Source organism: Oncorhynchus tshawytscha, linkage group LG22, assembly GCF_018296145.1.
Source record: "Oncorhynchus tshawytscha isolate Ot180627B linkage group LG22, Otsh_v2.0, whole genome shotgun sequence".
Classification (NCBI taxonomy): domain Eukaryota; kingdom Metazoa; phylum Chordata; class Actinopteri; order Salmoniformes; family Salmonidae; genus Oncorhynchus; species Oncorhynchus tshawytscha.
Window position 1 is genome coordinate 16333450 of NC_056450.1, and position 19189 is coordinate 16352638.

The following is a 19189-nucleotide window of genomic DNA, read 5'->3' on the forward strand; positions in this document are numbered from 1 at the left end:
AGATGAAATTCAAGGAAATAAAACAAAGTTACCTGCGGTATTTCCTGTCATCTCTCTTTCCTTTTTGACAGATTTAATTCTTACATTGAACAGCCCTTTTCCTCCATCGGTTTCTCAGTGGACTCTGATCTTCTATGGTCTAATGTGTGTTATCAGGAAAAACGGGCATTCTTTCCAACTACATGCAGGACACGTGTCAATATTTCATGAGGACTTCAGAGGTTAAAATCAGGTCAAACTCTGTTCTGGTCCCACAACTTGTCAAATGGGCACCATCTGATGTACTTTGTGTAATGTGGATACAACAAACATAACGTCATCTCCATCCATTGTGACAGATCAGCTGTCACCATCAGCTGAAAAAGAGGCAAAATGTCTTCATAACATGTCATTTCTTCATACAACAATGAGTCAAATGGGGAAGAGGACTATCATATGGCATAGATCGAAGATGATTTGATGTCTAAAGTAATTTAATTTATTTTGTTATCTGTGCTTTTGTTGAGTGAAAGGCTGGGGGTTACTGAACTTGTGTCTTCTCTCTGGCTGGCACATGCACACTCATTCTCTCTCTTAACAAAGCATTTCTGTCCCAAACAAAGTGTGTCATTTATAGTGACTGACCAGGGTGGGTACAGCCTCTAGACGCAGGCAGGCTGCCATTAACCCCTCAAACTCCAGCAGTACAAAGTCAATACCACAAGCTGCTTTTTAATTGCTCAATTGTTACATCACCAATCCAAATCTGGGTGGGGAATTACTGGGTCTGAGAAGATAGATATGTTACTACTTGAATGTAAAGGCCTCAGCTGAGCACATCATGAGATATTTCACAATTATGTGAGGGACAAGTTTGCTGTACACTTCAGAGCTTTTAAGAGGCTGAAGCATCTTACAAAACACAGCATAACATTTTACAATAATAATGTGTTTTTAAAAATATATAAATAGGTTTAACATGAACAAAAATGTTGTAATAATATGAGATAACACATATCACTAGCAGCTACACGAATTCCCTCAGTGCAAACATCTTCAATATACGGTCAGTGCTAGACCTGGGTTCAAATACATGTGATTTAAATACTTATTTTCTGTGTATTTGAGTATTTTCAAATAACGTGGCCGGAATCAACTACTTCTATTGGAATTATTTTTCAAATTATTCCATATAAATAGCCTTCTGCTTGAAAGTATTTTCAAATACCTCAGTTAAATGAATGGGAGTGTATTTGAGTATTTTCAAATACTTTCCAAGTGTATTTCCAAATAAATTCCAATATTCAACTACTTGTCTTAAATTTGTTTTTACAAAAAATGAAATACTTACTTCCACATGTCTTTAAAAGTAATTGAAATACCCTAAATAGTATTAGAACCCAGGTCTGGAAGTGCAAATACACTTAACAATATTCCATAAAGGAGTGCATCCTCAGTTTGCTAAAACGTTTTAAAAATAAAAACAGGGTAAAACTACAGGCACTGAGTAATAAAACCTAACCTGTGACCTGTGACCTGTGACCTGTGACCTAGGACCCTCAAACCCAGCTCTGCTGCATCTCCCAGGCTCTCTCACTGACCCAGTCCTTGGTGTGGCTCAGCGCAGTGCGCTCCTGCCCCAGCACCTTACACAGCCTGGCCATCTTGGGCTTGTTCCTGTCCAGGTAGACCTGGGTGTCAGCCTGCAGCTGCTCCATGGCCCTGACGCTGCTCTCATCCAGGGATACCTCGGCACTCAGCATGGGGTTGAACCTGAAGTAGACGTTTGGGGCCAACAAGTCGTCCAGGAGGGTGTGGACCCCCTCGGTGTCGGTGGCACTGCAGATCAGGTGGTTGATCTTGGCACGCAGGCTGGTGGAGGTGCCCGGGCTCCGCTTAGCATTGTCATAGCGACCGGTGCCGAGCGACAGGACACACTGGTAAGGCTGGTTGGGCCACAGGAGACGGCTCTCGTGGACGGCGAGGGCACAAGGGTTGTTTAGAATGAGGCCACCATCCTTCAAAGGGACATGCATTTTGAGTCAGGATTTGTTGGTATGCATGGTATGCAGTGAATTTCATTGTACATGGGGCATCTCACTCTGAATGAAAAAACATTACAGTTTTGCACATATCTTTCCTATCAAGGGTCCTGAATTCCACACCCCTCTCAAACAACAGAAAGTGTATGGGCATTAGCTTGATCTGTGCAGTGCTTTTATAGCTGATTTCACCTCTATAGAACCACAGTCTCAGTCAGCATAGGTTATCAGAAACAGAGAGAAGAAGCCAATAAAGTCTTACCTGATGGATGTCACTGTGTAAGGGGAATTCCTGGAAGTATCCCGGGGCAGCGGACGACGCTCTCACCGCCTGCCACATCTGGTACCCAGACCCCCCTGCGTAGCGGCTGAGACGGCCTGGGCTGTGGTTGTAGTTCCTGAAGATAAAGGCCTTGGGACTCGTCCCCCAGTTCACCACGGCGCTCACCGCTGACACCTGAACAACCATTTAGAAAAACACCATGGTCAATTTTCACCATATAAATGTAAGAATAGGTAACACAAAAAAGGGCAGAGTGAATAGTGACATTACCTTGGGGCTCAACTCATCCCTGGCTGTTTTAATCAGAACTTGGTCGCCCATCTTCTCTCTGTAGAAGGTCCAATGAAATACAAACAGTACACAGATGAGAGCAGAACCATGGTTTGACATTTTAAGAATTCAGGAATTCTTCATTATGATTCAAGCACGGTTGACTGAACAGTAAAAACTGGCATACCTCAGTATCATCTCCCAGGTCTCGGTGCTGTAGTAAGAGTGACTCCAGCCCATCTTCACTGTCCCCACCAAGGGGTTCTGACGGAACACATCCGAGCCAAAACGACGGTACATATCTGCACACTCCTCTAGAGAGAAACGGGCCAGGCCAAGCATGAAGGCCAACACTGCCCCTGACACACAAAAGAAGGACAAATGAAAGGAAAGGACAAATGAGTTGCATGACAACGGTTAAATGATTCAAGCTCAGGTGTTGAGTCCTCAATGTGTAGGTGAGTCAGGGTTTGTCTTACCTGTGCTCACTCCACAGATGTAGTCAAACAGCTGGTGAACCTGCTTGCCTGTTTCCGCTTCCAGCTGCTTGAGGACCTGCAGTGGCACCACCCCTCTGAAAAGAGACAGGGGAGAAAACAGAAAAGGTGATTCAAGAGAAAAATGTGCTTGTACGCCTTTATAACAGTTACAGTTCATTGTAATACTTCAGTAGGTTAACCATGAGGAGAAGGATCAGTACCTTGTGCCACCACCATCGATTGAGAGCACTCGGATTCCACGACCTTTGACTGGATCCACATAGCCAATCAGAGCCAAGGTTTCCCTAATGACACACTGAAGTTCCTGGTCTTCTCTATGGCTACGCCGCTGTCTTAAGAGCTGAACAGCAGCTTTCTCCTGGAATGAAAGGCATATTATTTGATTAGAGATGATTAAAGTAGTACATGACTGATAAAAATCACAACATAGACATCATCATCTATAATCTTCTTGACTTGTCACGTGGCTTGTCTCTGCAACTTCACTATTACCATTACACTATGTTATTATCAGTAGCATTTCATTATTCGTTTTCAAGTTATTATTAGGTCTAAATATTCGTCTCGTATACAATGTCAGATTGGAGAGGAATTCTGAGAAAGAAAATCCAGATTCCGATTTTGACGCACTAAAGCCACTAAGCCATTCACACCAAGTCTTGATGCCTTTTTCCATCCACTTCTCCGAACAATTCGTATAACGTCACCAATGCTGCTGCGGTCATTCTCTGTGGCAAAATGTTGTTCAAAGTGGCTAGAGAGGACACAGTAATGAGCGGAAAATCATATACTACTGGAAAAATAATATGCTATTGAAAATATTAAGATATAGGCTATGCATCCGATACAGTTCGATGAATCATGAAAGGAGCTTGGCTACGTTCCATTCAGTTGCACAACATTTAATAAGAAAGGAAACGCAAAACTGCCACCTGCTGTTATTCTTCGCACAAATGTCACCACTGCAACAAGACAGGTTTTTTTCCTGATTAAAGAGATGAAGGCCTATTTTAGGAACATTTCTGAATGGACATAAAGAATTTGTGAACTCATACACGCACACCAACCCACCGACCTAAAAGAATCCATCAATCAACGGACAGCATCTCAATCAGACACATAAGCAAATAACAATAGTCCTTTCCCAAAAACGTTTTTTTAAAAGTATTAAATATCCGTTCTGTAGGATTTAAAAAAAATTGTCTACATTATAGGATGATGCTTAGTCAATGTAGTCTATAACATAAATTGGCGAGGAAAGTTTTAAAGGGGAGATAGAGGCAGTTGTGATACAGGATATGAAGATGAAATTGACAACCATTAGAAAATAGAAGAACATGCAGGCAACCTCTTCATAGCCGGCCCTAATGTCTTAAGATCAGTCTGTCCGTAGCCTAAAGATCAGTCTGTCCATAGCCTAAAGATCAGTCTGTCCATAGCCTAAAGATCAGTCTGTCCACAGCCTAAAGATCAGTCTGTCCACAGCCTAAAGATCAGTCTGTCCATAGCCTAAAGATCAGTCTGTCCACAGCCTAAAGATCAGTCTGTCCGTAGCCTAAAGATCAGTCTGTCCATAGCCTAAAGATCAGTCTGTCCACAGCCTAAAGATCAGTCTGTCCACAGCCTAAAGATCAGTCTGTCCATAGCCTAAAGATCAGTCTGTCCATAGCCTAAAGATCAGTCTGTCCACAGCCTAAAGATCAGTCTGTCCACAGCCTTAAGATCAGTCTGTCCGTAGCCTAAAGATCAGTCTGTCCGTAGCCTAAAGATCAGTCTGTCCGTAGCCTAAAGATCAGTCTGTCTACAGCCTAAAGATCAGTCTGTCCATAGCCTAAAGATCAGTCTGTCCACAGCCTTAAGATCAGTCTGTCCGTAGCCTAAAGATCAGTCTGTCCGTAGCCTAAAGATCAGTCTGTCCATAGCCTAAAGATCAGTCTGTCCATAGCCTAATGATCAGCCTCTCCACAGCCTAATGATCAGCCTCTCCACAGCCTAATGATCAGCCTCTCCACAGCCTAATGATCAGCATATCCACAGCCTAATGATCAGCCTCTCCACAGCCTAATGATCAGCCTCTCCACAGCCTAATGATCAGCCTCTCCACAGCCTAATGATCAGCCTCTCCACAGCCTAATGATCAGCATATCCACAGCCTAATGATCAGCCTCTCCACAGCCTAATGATCAGCCTCTCCACAGCCTAATGATCAGCCTCTCCACAGCCTAATGATCAGCCTCTCCACAGCCTAATGATCAGCCTCTCCACAGCCTAATGATCAGCCTCTCCACAGCCTAATGATCAGCCTCTCCACAGCCTAATGATCAGTCTCTCCACAGCCTAATGATCAGCCTCTCCACAGCCTAATGATCAGCCTCTCCACAGCCTAATGATCAGCCTCTCCACAGCCTAATGATCAGTCTCTCCACAGCCTAATGATCAGCCTCTCCACCGCCTAATGATCAGCCTCTCCACAGCCTAATGATCAGCCTCTCCACAGCCTAATGATCAGTCTCTCCACAGCCTAATGATCAGTCTCTCCACAGCCTAATGATCAGTCTCTCCACAGCCTAATGATCAGCCTCTCCACAGCCTAATGATCAGCCTCTCCACCGCCTAATGATCAGTCTCTCCACGGCCTAACGATCAGCCTCTCCACGGCCTAACGATCAGCCTCTCCACGGTCTAACGATCAGTCTCTCCACAGCCTAACGATCAGTCTCTCCACGGCCTAACGATCAGCCTCTCCACGGTCTAACGATCAGTCTCTCCACGGCCTAACGATCAGTCTCTCCACGGCCTAACGATCAGTCTCTCCACGGCCTAACGATCAGCCTCTCCACGGTCTAACGATCAGTCTCTCCACGGCCTAACGATCAGCCTCTCCACGGCCTAACGATCAGTCTCTCCACGACCTAACGATCAGTCTCTCCACGGCCTAACGATCAGCCTCTCCACGGTCTAACGATCAGCCTCTCCACGGCCTAACGATCATTCTCTCCGCAGCCTAATGATCAGCCTCTCCACAGCCTAATGATCAGCCTCTCCACAGCCTAATGATCAGCTTCTCCACAGCCTAATGATCAGCCTAATGATCAGCAAACTCTTAATGTACCTAGTCTTGTAAAGACATTAAATGAGGTACAAACCTGCCAGACCACTGCTTTGCATCCTGGGTGTCGGATAAGGTGTGTGTTGAGCTCATCGACAACTTCGGTGATGGCCTCAGGAGAGAAGGCCTGTTGTAGACTGGACACCAAAGCACGGGTCATCTCCTCTGCCTGTCTCCTGCCCATCACCTGAGGAAGGAATGATCACATTGAGAGCTAAAGGAGGATATGCTCTCTGTTAGTTTTAAATTCAATCAGGTAAAATGTGGTAATATCAATATTTCAGTATCTGGTTCTACAATAGAAAAAACATGTTCATGTTAACCTGGTTGATGTAAATTCATCTAAAAGCAGAAGCAAGCACACAGATAATTAGCATTTCCTGGTTGTGTTGAAGGTGACTCACCAATCTTCTAAGTGTGGCCTCACTGAGCATAGAGGCAGGATGGGCCTGGTTGCTCTGAGCCCAGGAGCCCCCCAGATACCCCCCCAGGAGGCTGGGGATGGCACTACTGGGATTGAGAAGGCACTCCATGAAGGATACAGCAGGCTGTGGTTTCGGGACCCTAACGGATCCATACTCCATCTCCCATTCTCCCCTGCATTCCTCAATGGGACCTCTTTCTAACTCCTCCTCCTCCACGGCATCATAGCTGCCCTTGAAATAGCTGTTGACGTAATTAGCCATGTATGCATAGTTCTCACCAAAACTGGTTGTGATGTTACTGATGTGGAAAAGAGATTTGGGACGGATGGGTGGATCTTCCTGCTTTAGCTCTGTGGCTGATTGTTCATGTCTGGAGGAAGAAGATTTAGAACACTGCTGTTGATACGTCCTGCTGTTTGGCATGTGGTCCGCAACCAGATGTTCTGTTTGAGGTGGTGGTAGTTCAGTTTCGTCTGTAACGGTTTTGGCTCCAAAGTATCTGTTGACGTGCTGGGCAAAGTGAAGGTAGCCCTCTGCCTCTCCCTCCCAGTTGTTGGAGATATCAGCACGTTCAATGGCTGGTTTCTGAATGGCTGTGGTCTGAGCTACAGCTGCACTAGTCTTTAAATGAGCCGTTTCAGTTTCCTTTACACTTTCAATGTAACTGATTTTTTGTGTTTTCCTCCTCCTCATCCTCCCGGTCGACACTCTGCTTGAAGCCAGATCCTCCAGAGTCGAACCTAGGACGTCCTGTGCCGAACTTTTGGTGAACACTGACTTTAGGTGTTCATGTGATGAGTTTATGTGATGAGCAACATAACTGTAACTTTCCCCAAACCTGGAGGCAATGGAACTGATGTGAAATAACTGCAGTCCACCATATCGCTGGGGGGCGGAGCTTGTCTCTGTCTGGCTGTCTGACGTCTCAAGATCGTTTTCATTTTCAAAAGGCTGCTGTGTTGTTGTCTCACTGTCCTCCCTGGCTGCCCTGTTACTTTGACTACGCCTCTGTGGCCTGCTTCCCAGACTCTCCTGAGTTGTGACAACAAACCCCACATTCCCAGCAACAGAGGACAGCTGGGTCACATCCTTTCTCTTGAAGTAAATATTGATGTGTCTGGAGAGGCGATTAAAAGAATCACCCAGACAAAGCATGCTCAACTGAAAGGATGTCTGGCTGTCCTCCTGAAGGCTGTCCTCATGAAGGACTCCGATGGGGGCCTCAGCCTTCAACACATCCCTACTAGAGGTTGAGTAGACACGGGCCACCTGGGAGTATCTCACCCCTCTGGTACCACCCTCAAGGAGGTACTCAGCGGTCAAGCTCATGTGTTTCAACCTCAAGCTCTTGGGGGCTCCTTTCCTGGCAAAGCTGGGAGGCAGGGGAGAGGAAGGCAAGGAGCAGCTACGGAAGTCCAAGGCTAGGGGTGTCTTGGCCAGGTGAGGGAAGGTTCTAAGGATAGTTATGAGGTACCTGAGCTTGCAGAACAGTCTTAATGTCCTCCCTCCCAGGTGATTCACACACAGGTTTATGTTGAGGAACCGACCCATCTTTAGCTTGGATGTAGTTGGCTGGGGACAAAGACAACCAACAGTGGGCTAGGAGCTGGGCCTGTATTGGCTTAGGCCTAGATATCAGAATCATTTGGTCCCTGTAAAATACAAGAGGGAGAGGTAAGCAGGTGCTTCCACCAAAACTGGGATAACTCTAGTTTTAACTATGCTTTCTGGAAAGAAACTATTTTCCCAGGGGAACAAATAATTACTTTTGAGGTAACTACAACTATTTGAATAACAGATCCCCAAAAAGTACTACTTCTGTAAACTATTTGAATACAGATCTCAGAAAGCAACTACTTTTAAAAAAATGATTTGAATACAGATCTCAGGAAGTGATTGCTTTTCTGAAACTGTTGGATTGTTTGCCTTCAACTAATGGCAGGGCTGAATGTGGAACTGCATGTTGAAGATAGAAATATAATGAATAGAGGACACAATATTCTATACTATTCCAATCTGACAGATATATTTGAAGAGTTTCGTTACACAAATCTATATTTCAGTATTTTTGTGTGTGTGTAAAATATTACTGTTCTCAGATTCTTAAAGATTCTTAATTTATAGATTTTAGATGTATTAAAATGAGTGTTGTTGCAAAATGTTTGTATCATGTAAATTTCCTTTTGATATGTGATTGTCTCACCTAACTATTTTAAGATTAATGCACTGACTAACTTGCTCTTGATAAGAGCATCTGCTAAATCACTAAAATGTCAATGTAAATATTTTACATACAATCTCACATTACTGCATTGATTCATTTTTGTATTTAAAAAATATTGATGTCACAAATGTATCATTTGTACAGTTCTTTATTTAAAAAAAAAAAGTTATTTGTCAGATTTGACTGTGTAAAACCTCCTAGCAGTACTACTTATTTCTCTGAGAGTGAGGCAGATGGCGTTTTACAACCATCAAGTGATAGATTTCAAACAAATTCATGTCTGTCATTGAACAAATCCATTCCATCTCTTTCAAAGTGCTTTAAACAATAAAAGCAATAAAAGCTAACTCGCCAGCAAACTAATTTGATCTACACCATACATTTCTATCTGAACATTTTGTACATGTCCAATCTCCCGAATATATTTTGTACAGATAACTGTTCTTGTTTCAAACACCATATATAAAGGGATAGTTTACACAGCATACAAACTAACATGATTCTCAACCTACCTTGTATTTGATTCAAAAAAGCTATTTTGGAATATTTAGTTTCCTATCCACACTTAATAGCCATATTGTTACAGTTAGCATTCTCAGCAAGACAACATTCAAAATTATTGTGCCTGTAATAAAACTGTCCATGTTCTTATGATCATATTTTTACACTAATTCAACTGTTGTAGTTTTTGGTTCTTCATCAAATATTTGTCAGCCTTCAAATAAATATGTGTTGTTTTTAAATAACTTCCATATATTTAAATATCTTCAAATATCATTTGGTTTTCTGCAACCTGTATTTGAATATCAAAAGAAAATAGTTGCCTTTTAGTTGAAACTACACTGCTCAAAAAAATAAAGGGAACACTTAAACAACACAATGTAACTCCAAGTCAATCACACTACTGGGAAATCAAACTGTCCACTTAGGAAGCAACACTGATTGACAATACATTTCACATGATGTTGTGCAAATGGAATAGACAACAGGTGGAAATTATAGGCAATTAGCAAGACACCCCCAATAAAGGAGTGGTTCTGCAGGTGGGGACCACAGACCACTTCTCAGTTCCTATGCTTCCTGGCTGATGTTTTGGTCACTTTTGAATGCTGGCGGTGCTTTCACTCTAGTGGTAGCATGAGACGGAGTCTACAACCCACATAAGTGGCTCAGGTAGTGCAGCTCATCCAGGATGGCACATCAATGCGAGCTGTGACAAGAAGGTTTGCTGTGTCTGTCAGCGTAGTGTCCAGAGCGTGGAGGCGCTACCAGGAGACAGGCCAGTACATCAGGAGACGTGGAGGAAGCAGTAGGAGGTCAACAACCCAGCAGCAGGAACGCTACCTCAGCCTTTGTGCAAGGAGGAGCCGGAGGAGCACTGCCAGAGCCCTGCAAAACTACCTCCAGCAGGCCACAAATGTGCATGTGTCTGCTCAAACGGTCAGAAACAGACTCCATGAGGGTGGTATGAGGACAGGTGGGGGTTGTGCTTACAGCCCAACACCGTGCAGGACGTTTGGCATTTGCCAGAGAACACCAAGATTGGCAAATTCGCCACTGGTGCCCTGTGCTCTTCACAGATGAAAGCAGGTTCACACTGAGCACATGTGACAGTCTGGAGACGCCGTGGAGAACATTCTGCTGCCTGCAACATCCTCCAGCATGACCGGTTTGGCGGTGGGTCAGTCATGGTGTGGGGTGGCATTTCTTTGGGGGGCCGCACAGCCCTCCATGTGCTCGCCAGAGGTAGCCTGACTGCCATTAGGTACCGAGATGAGATCCTCAGACCCCTTGTGAGACCATATGCTGGTGCGGTTGGCCCTGGGTTCCTCCTAATGCAAGACAATGCTAGACCTCATGTGGCTAGAGTGTGTCAGCAGTTGGCTGGAGTGTGTCAGGAGCATGTCCAGGCGTTGTAGGGACGTCATACAGGCACGTGGAGGCCACACACACTACTGAGCCTCATTTTGACTTGTTTTAAGGACATTACATCAAAGTTGGATCAGCCTGTAGTGTGGTTTTCCACTTCAATTTTTAGTGTGACTCCAAATCCAGACCTCCATGGGTTGATAAATTTGATTTCCATTGATAATTTTTATGTGATTTTGTTGTCAGCACATTCAACTATGTAAAGAAAAAAGTATTTAATAATAAGAATATTTCATTCATTCAGATCTAGGATGTGTTATTTTAGTGTTCCCTTTATTTTTTTGAGCAGTGTATATAAACTATATTTGACTACCTAAACTACAAAATATAACTATTTTCTGCCCAGCAGGTCTGTTTCCCACAAACAATCAAGAGTAGTTGGTTGAATATTCTAAACAGATCAAAATCCATCTCAATCTGACCTGGAAACAATGTCAAATGTCTGTGTTGAGGTGGAGCCTTTATTTGTAAACAAGCTAAAGAACACAACATTTGGAAGACATCTGCCATTCAAATAATTAGGTCAACAGTGTCTTCCCTTAAATGACAACATGAGGTCAAAAAACATCCTGTCCTGCAACCATGCGCCCTCATCAGTATGGCATATCAATGTCCCTACCACATCACTACAATACGACAGCTGGCAAGGAGATATATCTTTACCTGCCACAATAACAACTAGTGGGGAGGGGGGTTGTTTTGATACATTGTGTGTGTGTGTGTGTGTGGTCCTGGTCATATTTTATAAACACCTCTGACAATATAGACATGCTGTCCCACTCTTCCCTCAACTGTAACATGACACCAATGTTAAGCTGAATACTGGGACATGTATTAATAAAACACGTTCTACTAAGTCAACTATTAGGACCCAGGAAAGAACTTAGCGGAGGTATCCCTTTAATGTGACAGAAATCTGAGAAGCAGAGAGGATAGTTTTTACCTCATTGCTCCCCAAAAAAACAAGATATGACTGTGTCTCTACACGTGGACGTGTCCCTCCTAAATGCAACGTAGTTGCGGTGCATAAAAAAGGAGCACAATTTAATTGAAAATAGCAACTTGCTATTTATAGTATATTGAACATCAAGAAATACTGTCAACTTGCACCAAGGAAGGTCAAATGCACAGATTTGTCCAGTGGTTAGACAATGGTTAGACAATGTTCACCATAACCTTGAGACAACATACAGTAGATTCGGATAAATATGAGGCAGGAATAGATTAAACATTTACCTGGGGCAACTCTTCTCTTGTTATCCTCCGCTTTCTTCCTTTAATGTTTTGATCTCTATCCTGAAACACTTTCTTATTAGATGTCCTGCAGGGCAACCCTTCAAAGGAACAGACACTGTTTCTGTTTTGATACTTAATCTCATCCTACCTTCCTGTAGGGTCTGTATACTATTGGCTGGTCTGAGCGGAGGGTTGGGCATAGCAGCCCTCTGACTAACCAATCCTCTTTAAGACCGCAGATCCCTCTGCTTAAGGTCATCTGCTGTTACCACATACTGACTGCAGGCTGTGAAGTACATGGAGTAGATGTCTACATAAAGAGAAGGGGCGATAGGGATTTCAGAGTGAGTTGAGAAAGTCACAACTTCCATTCTAGCCAGTACATATTTTAGACAGATGTGGGTGTCAAGTGATGTTTTGTTATGCTTCTCAGAACTAACATAATATAGACAGTATGCAGAGCTTCTCAGAACTGAAAAATGTACAGTGCATAGATCCTATTTCACGCGCATTGTTAAAATTTACATTCCAAATATTTGCTATGTACAGTGCATTCAGAAAGTATTCAGACCCCTTCACTTTTTGTTACGTTACAGCCTTATTCTAAATTAGATTTTGTTTTATGTCTCAATCTACACACAATACTCCATAATGACAAAGTGAAAACAGTTTTTGCAAATTTATGAAAAAGAAATAAACAGAAATACCTTATTTACATAAGCATTCAGACCCTTTGCTATGAGACTCAAAACTGAGCTCAGGTGCATCTTGATCATCCTTGAGATATTTCTACAACTTGATTGGAATCCACCTGTGGCAAATTTAATTGATTGGAAATGATTAGGAAAGGCACACACACCTGGCTATATGAGGTCCCAAAGTTGACAGTACATGTCAGAGCAAAAACCAAGCCATGATGTCGAAGGAATTGTCCTTAGAGCTCCGAGTCAGGATCGTGTTGAGGCACAAATCTGGAGAATAGTATCAAAACATTTCTGCAGCATTGAAGGTCCCCAAGAACACAGTGGCCTCCATCATTCTTAAATGGAAGAAGTTTGGAACCACCAGGACTCTTCCTCGACCTGGCCGCCCGGCCAAACTGAGCAATCGGTGGAGAAGGGTCTTTGTCAGGGAGGTGACAAAGAACCCAATGGTCACTCTGAAAGAGCTCCAGAATTCCTCTGTGGAGATGGGAGAACCTTCCAGAAGAACAACCATCTCTGCAGCACTTCACCAATCAGGCCTTTATGGTAGAGTGGTCAGACAAAAGCCACTCCTCAGTAAAAGGCACACGACAGCCCAATAGGAGTTTGCCAAAAGGCAAATAGCGGCCAAAGGTGCTTCAACAAAGTACTGAATAAAGGGTCTGAATACTTGTGTAAATGTGATATTTCAGTTACTATTTTTTGCTTTGTCATTTGGGGATATTGTGTGTAGATTGATGAGGAAAAAAACAATTTAATCAATTTTAGAATAAGGCTACAACGTAACAAAATAAGGAAAAGGTCAAGGGGTCTGAATACTTTCGGAATGCACTGTAAATTTGCATTAGCCTGATCTGTAAAGCAATATAGGTCAACAGGTGCATAGGCAAGAGCCCAACTCATATATATCACAATGTACCCTACAACCAACCTAAAATAACCTTGTCACATACTGGGTCCATGTTTAGTAAACAACATAGAACATCACTAAGTATCTCAACCTTTGTCAGGCACATGATGTACAGAGACTCCTTGAGCACTCAAAATCAGAAATGTATAGTTGAGGCATCAAAGTTATCTTGAGTTATTTTCTCAGGACGATCCTCATCATCATTTTGGGAGGATTTTCAACAATATTTACTTTTGAATGACCATTAGGTAGTGAATGACAGTGAATAGTGAATGACTAAGAAATATACAAACTACTAACATACAATATTATACCATCTCTGTAACTGTATTATTCATCATTTGTGTCAAACAACCTAATGAAAAAACATGCCAACTTGAAAATGGTTGATGATCATAGCAAATTATTTATTCATGGGTGACTTGCAAACACATTTAAATGTACTGGGACCTATTCAATAGCCGCGTCTCAGATAAGGATGCCATCTAGTGGTAGCTTTATGTTGTTACGCCTGAAGATTTCAAATGGAAAGAATGTCTGTATGACATAAAGAGATAAGGCTAGAAGGGCATTTATATAGTGTACATTTCCTGCATGGGTTCCAGCAAAAGGAGTGCAAGCTCTATTACTAAGTTTCAGTCAGTGGTGGAACTCAGGGCCCAAGTGCACCTGATATAAAGAGGAAATATAGTTTATATTGACTGTAAAGAGGTGCCACACCTGTAATGAGGTGCTGTCGCCTCTGTTTACGGGTTAGTTTTTAAAATTGTAGTTTTTAACCTCCCTGGTCAAGGTTCCTTCTTCACACAGCGTCCTGTAGTACACTCTCCCCGTCCAGTCCATTTCAGGCGGTTTTTAGCAAAGATTGCATAGGCTTTGTCCATGACTGGTCTAACGAGAGGCCATGACATGAAGCGGCCCAGCCAGCCTAAACCAACTGCACTGTACATGACTGTAAAGGCTGGAACTCCACGGTGAACCTGGAGGGAGGTGAGAGGAAGTGGCAGAGTTATTGAAAGAAGAGATACATACTGTGGGTGTTACTAACTAAACTGAACAAAAATATGAACGTAACATATAAAGAGTTGGTCCCATGTTTCATGAGCAGAAATAAAAGATCCCAGACATTTTCCATACGCACAAAAAGCTTGTTGCTCTAAAATTTTGTGCACAAATTTGTTTACACCCCTGTTAGTAAGCATTTCTCCTTTGCCAAGATAATCCATCCACCTAACCGGTGGATATCAAGCTGATTAAACAGCATGATCATTACACAAGTGCTCCTTGTGCTGGGAACAATAAAAGGCTACTAATGTGCAGGTTTGTCACATAACATCACAGATGTCTCAAGTTGAGGGAGCGTGCAATTGGCATGCTGACAGCAGGATTGTCCACCAGAGCTGTTGCCACAGAATTTAATGTTAATTTCTCTACCACAGGTATTTCAAAACCGTCAAGGGTACGCAAAATTAAAATGTGATTCACATTTTAAAATATATATTTACATTTTCAAACAGTCCATTTATATTTTCCAACGGGGCTATACATTTGGGTGAGTTTCCCCCCCCCCCCCGCCTGAGTAGCCTCGTTTCAATGCCAAAAATAAAATGAAACCATCTAGTGTTCAGCGAAATAACAACACAATGTCAAATACAGGTAGCCTAGTCAAATAATTAACATCCAATCACATTAACCGTTACTCTCTCGTGGGAACTCCACAAACGGTCCGTATGTAGATGCTGCTCATGTTGGTATCTGTACTGATGGAGCAAAAGCCATGACAGGGAGACATAGTGGAGTGGTAACGCGCGTGCAAGCAGTTGCTCCCGACGCCACTTGGGCACACTGCAGCACCCACCGAGAGGCTGTCGCTGCCAAGGAATGCCTGACAGCTTGAAAGACGTTTTGGACGCTACAGGGAAAATGGTTAACTTTGTTAAAGCAAGGCCCCTGAACTCTCGTGTATTTTCTGCACTATGCAATGACATGGGCATCGACCATGTAACGCTTTTACCACATACAGAAGTTATCTGGGTATCAAGGGGCAAAGTATTGACACATTTTTTTTAATTGAGAGAAGAGCTTAAAAGTTCTCTTTACTGACCATAATTTTCACTAGTCTGACCGCATGATGACGAGAGACTGGCCTATCTTGGTGATGTTTTTTCTCACCTGAATGATCTGAATCTAGCATTACAGGGATTTTCAGCAAATATATTCAAAGTGCGGGACTAAATTGAGGCTATGATTAAGAAGTTGGAGCTTTTCTGTCTGCTTTAACAAGGACAATACACAGGTCTTTCCATCATAGTACGATTATTTTGTGCGCAAATTAACTCAAGTTTACTGACAATGTCAAATGTGATATAGCGAAGCACCTAAGTGAGTTGGGTGTGCAATTACGCAGGTACTTTCCCGAAACGGATAACACAAACAACTGGATTCGTTATCCCTTATCATGCCCTGCCTCCAGTCCACTTCCCGATATCTGAACAAGAGAGCCTCATAGAGGCAACAAGTGAATGATTAAATTCAATTGAAGCCACTGCCAGATTTCTGGATAGGGCTGCGCTATCCTGCCTTGGCAAATCGCGCTGTTAAGACAGTGATGCCCTTTGCAACCACGTACCTATGTGAGAGTGGATTCTCGGCCCTCACTAGCATGAAAACTTTTTTTTTTTGCACAAGTTGCACACACTTAATCAGTCTCTTATTCACAATTAAACAAGCACTTTAATTTCTCGGATGAATCCCCTTAGTGTGACCGTAACGCACCCTAAAATAATCCATGCCTTTGCGGCCAGTGTCCGTTGTGCCCTTGGGATGAATATCCCCCATAGTGCAAAAGTTGGCCTATTCCATTCTGTGCAAGAAATAAATATTCCAAGCATAGCCTGGGACAGTTGTGGGATGAGATAACATAAAAAATTAATACAACCACTAGAATCAAAAACGGTTTAAAAGCAGTGAGCAATGATCCAGCCTGTATCACATCCGGCCGTGATTGGGAGTCCCATAGGGCGGCACACAATTGGCCCAGCAGAGTGCCCCGTGGTGATGGTGGGGTTCTGATATGGGAAGGTATAAGCTAAGTACAACGAGCACAATCGCATTTTATCGATGGCAATTTGAATTCAGTGAGCTTCCATGACAAGATCCTGAGGCCCATTGTTGTGTCATTCATCCACTGTAATCACCTCATGTTTCAGCATGATAATGCATGACCCCGTGTCACAAGGATCTGTACACAATTCCTGGAAGCTGAAAATGTCCCAGTTCTTCCATGGCCTGCATACTCACCAGACATGTCACCTATTGAGCATGTTTGAGATGCTCTGGATCGACGTGTTTGACAGTGTGTTCCAGTACCCGCCAATATCCAGCAACTATTGCACAGCTATTGAAAAGGAGTGGAACAACATTCCACAGGCCACAATCAACAGCCTGATCAACAGCCAATCAACTCTATGTGAAGGAGATGTGTTGTGCTGCATGAGACAAATGGTGGTCACACCAGATACTGCCTGGTTTTCTGATCCACGCCTCTACCTTTTTGTTGTTGTTGAGGTATCTTTCATTTAGATTTTTGTTCAGCAAACAAAGGACCGACAACATAGCCATTCTTGCCATGCATATTTGCAGTGCCGTTCCAACTCAAGCTGTTTACCTTGTTATTCTCATCAATCACGTGCATCTCGTCCATGGCCATCTCATAGCTGATTCCCCCATACTTCTCTTCATTGAAGCATTGCAGGGAGATGTCCACAAAGTCTACTTTCCCTGGTCGGTTTCTCTGCAGAAACTGCAGGAATTGGATCTCTTTAACACATATGGGGCATTCTCCATCATATAGCACCTGTGATTGAGTGGAACGGAGAAAAAACAGTTTATGTATTTCATTGACAGTTGATCTCCAGCTACCTATTAGATCAAAATGTTCCTACAGTCTTGTTGGCTGTCTTATTGTAGCATATGCATTGAATATATTGTTGACATTAATCTTGTTTTGGAGCCCAGGATATGCAACATGAGTTATCTTACCCTGACAGCAGCAGGGTCCGTTGAATAGATCCGATGGCTGCAGAGAGGTCGTGTCAAACCAATCACAGACCTTGAACTCACACTACTGGTTATTCTAGCCAACAATGTCCTCACAGTAGACAGCATTCTGTGGCAGCCACCGCACTAACTGAAGCAACAGTCTGGACCCCAGGAATATAAAATCAGGAAATATAAAGTATTAATGATAGCTGTGATTATTGCTTGTGCTTAATTAAATTAAAACCATAATTTTCAACTTTGTTTCCAAACATAGTGAGTTTGTAGAACAAATACATTGACCAAAACCTATCCCTAAATGTACAAAAACAAATATTTGGAATTACTGGATTACTGGCTAGGTGAAAAAAAGTGGTTTAGCTAGCTAACGTTATTTGCTTTTGCTAGATAGATACCGTAGCTAGCTAGCTACAGTATGTCACTTAACAACAAACTGTAGAGAATTAATTTGACTGGCTACCAGATTAGCTAGTCATTCTAGCAAAGTCAATAGACAATAAACCTTAACTATACAAAGTATGCGATCAGGTCTTACCAAACAGCAGAGGATGGTCCAATTCAGGCAAGCTGTGATTCTCAATGACACTGGCAGACACTAAAATCCAAACGTTACACAACTGCATTGTAGCTAGTTCAAAATGCTAGCATTGTTGATAGTTTAGCTAATGGTACTTAGTTTCAATTGCTGTAGGGAAGCTAACGTTTTTCATGGTAGGTAAGAGTAGGCTCATGTAATTGTTTCCTAGCTAATTAAGATAAAATAACAACGATGGAAGTTTATTTGGACAGCTGCTGGCTAACGACTAGGTAACAACAAAATTTTAGCATGTTTGATAACAAACGTGGTCGCAGGTTATTCTGGGATTTGAAGTCCGTTTTGGGACCTGTAGTCCCGATGTTGGCCAATGACGCGACTTGAGTGAACGCCAATTGTCTACTATAGTCATTGGACTCACCTCAGCTAACGGAATGTCTGATACCCGAGCAATGTACACAGAAAAAGGTGATACCAAAGATACTCTCTGGTGATACACCCCCTGAAACGTCTGCCGGCTAGTTGTGTTATTCAACAAACCTGCTTTTTCGCCATCGAGCCAATCTGCTGGTAACTACAGTCGTAATGGGATATTGAAAGGGAACATTTTTTACATTATGGGGAAATTATCTAACCAAATGTGTGACGGTTCAGTAGACACAAGACTGAAATCAAACATTACACTATTGATTAAATGTGCATTTTACATTTACTGTAACTTTCACAGCATTTGTCAATAACCAAGTCTAGGTTGTACAATCAGTAACATAATAAGAATATTCATTGACATTTTGGGATAGGTGCAACATAAGAAAAACGATAACAAGGGTTTGAGTGAGAGGTCTGTTGTCTCCAAGTGGCCACACACATCTCAAAACTGTGCACAGTTCCTAAGTAATTTCCATGCACTTTTCTGACAAGGAAAAAGACAGGCAGGCAGCGTTTCTCAGCCAGTCGAAATGGATATATACAAAGAAATAACGA

General features: G+C 42.7%; 2 protein-coding genes across 3 annotated transcripts; both read right to left on the reverse strand.

Annotated features, from left to right (window-relative positions):
• Nucleotides 1-455: 455 nt before the first annotated feature.
• LOC112221938 (calcium-independent phospholipase A2-gamma) lies at nt 456-12602 on the reverse strand. 2 transcript variants are annotated; one of them, XM_024384398.2, is made up of 9 exons: nt 11998-12602; nt 6588-8260; nt 6221-6370; nt 3275-3432; nt 3054-3148; nt 2762-2933; nt 2575-2632; nt 2284-2478; nt 456-1997 (listed from the first exon to the last, which is right to left on the reverse strand). In XM_024384398.2, the coding sequence occupies exons 2-9, from the start codon at nt 8157-8159 to the stop codon at nt 1539-1541; spliced, it is 2859 nt and encodes a 952-aa protein (XP_024240166.1). In that variant the 5' UTR covers nt 8160-8260; nt 11998-12602; the 3' UTR covers nt 456-1538. The 2 variants fall into 2 exon arrangements, with proteins under 2 accessions (XP_024240166.1, XP_024240167.1); XM_024384399.2 differs by having other exon boundaries at nt 8083-8260; nt 11998-12599.
• A 1395-nt stretch (nt 12603-13997) lies between these two features.
• LOC112221939 (uncharacterized protein At5g50100, chloroplastic) lies at nt 13998-18539 on the reverse strand. The gene is made up of 4 exons (XM_024384400.2): nt 18206-18539; nt 17653-17813; nt 17279-17467; nt 13998-14591 (listed from the first exon to the last, which is right to left on the reverse strand). Exons 2-4 carry the CDS (start codon nt 17776-17778, stop codon nt 14400-14402), a joined length of 507 nt encoding a protein of 168 aa, XP_024240168.1. The 5' UTR covers nt 17779-17813; nt 18206-18539; the 3' UTR covers nt 13998-14399.
• Between the last annotated feature and the right edge of the window lie 650 nt (nt 18540-19189).

Coding starts and splice junctions, on each gene's coding strand:
- LOC112221938 (XM_024384398.2), bottom strand. CDS start 8,159: ATGGGTCGGTTCCTCAACATAAACCTGTGTGTGAATCACCTGGGAGGG. Junction 6,371..6,587: donor AGGCCACACTTAGAAGATTG/GTGAGTCACCTT, acceptor TTCCTTCCTCAG/GTGATGGGCAGGAGACAGGC. Junction 2,633..2,761: donor ACCTGGGAGATGATACTGAG/GTATGCCAGTTT, acceptor GACCTTCTACAG/AGAGAAGATGGGCGACCAAG.
- LOC112221939 (XM_024384400.2), bottom strand. CDS start 17,778: ATGCTGTCTACTGTGAGGACATTGTTGGCTAGAATAACCAGTAGTGTG. Junction 17,468..17,652: donor CGGACCCTGCTGCTGTCAGG/GTAAGATAACTC, acceptor ACTCAATCACAG/GTGCTATATGATGGAGAATG. Junction 14,592..17,278: donor TGATTGATGAGAATAACAAG/GTAAACAGCTTG, acceptor ACCTCCCTCCAG/GTTCACCGTGGAGTTCCAGC.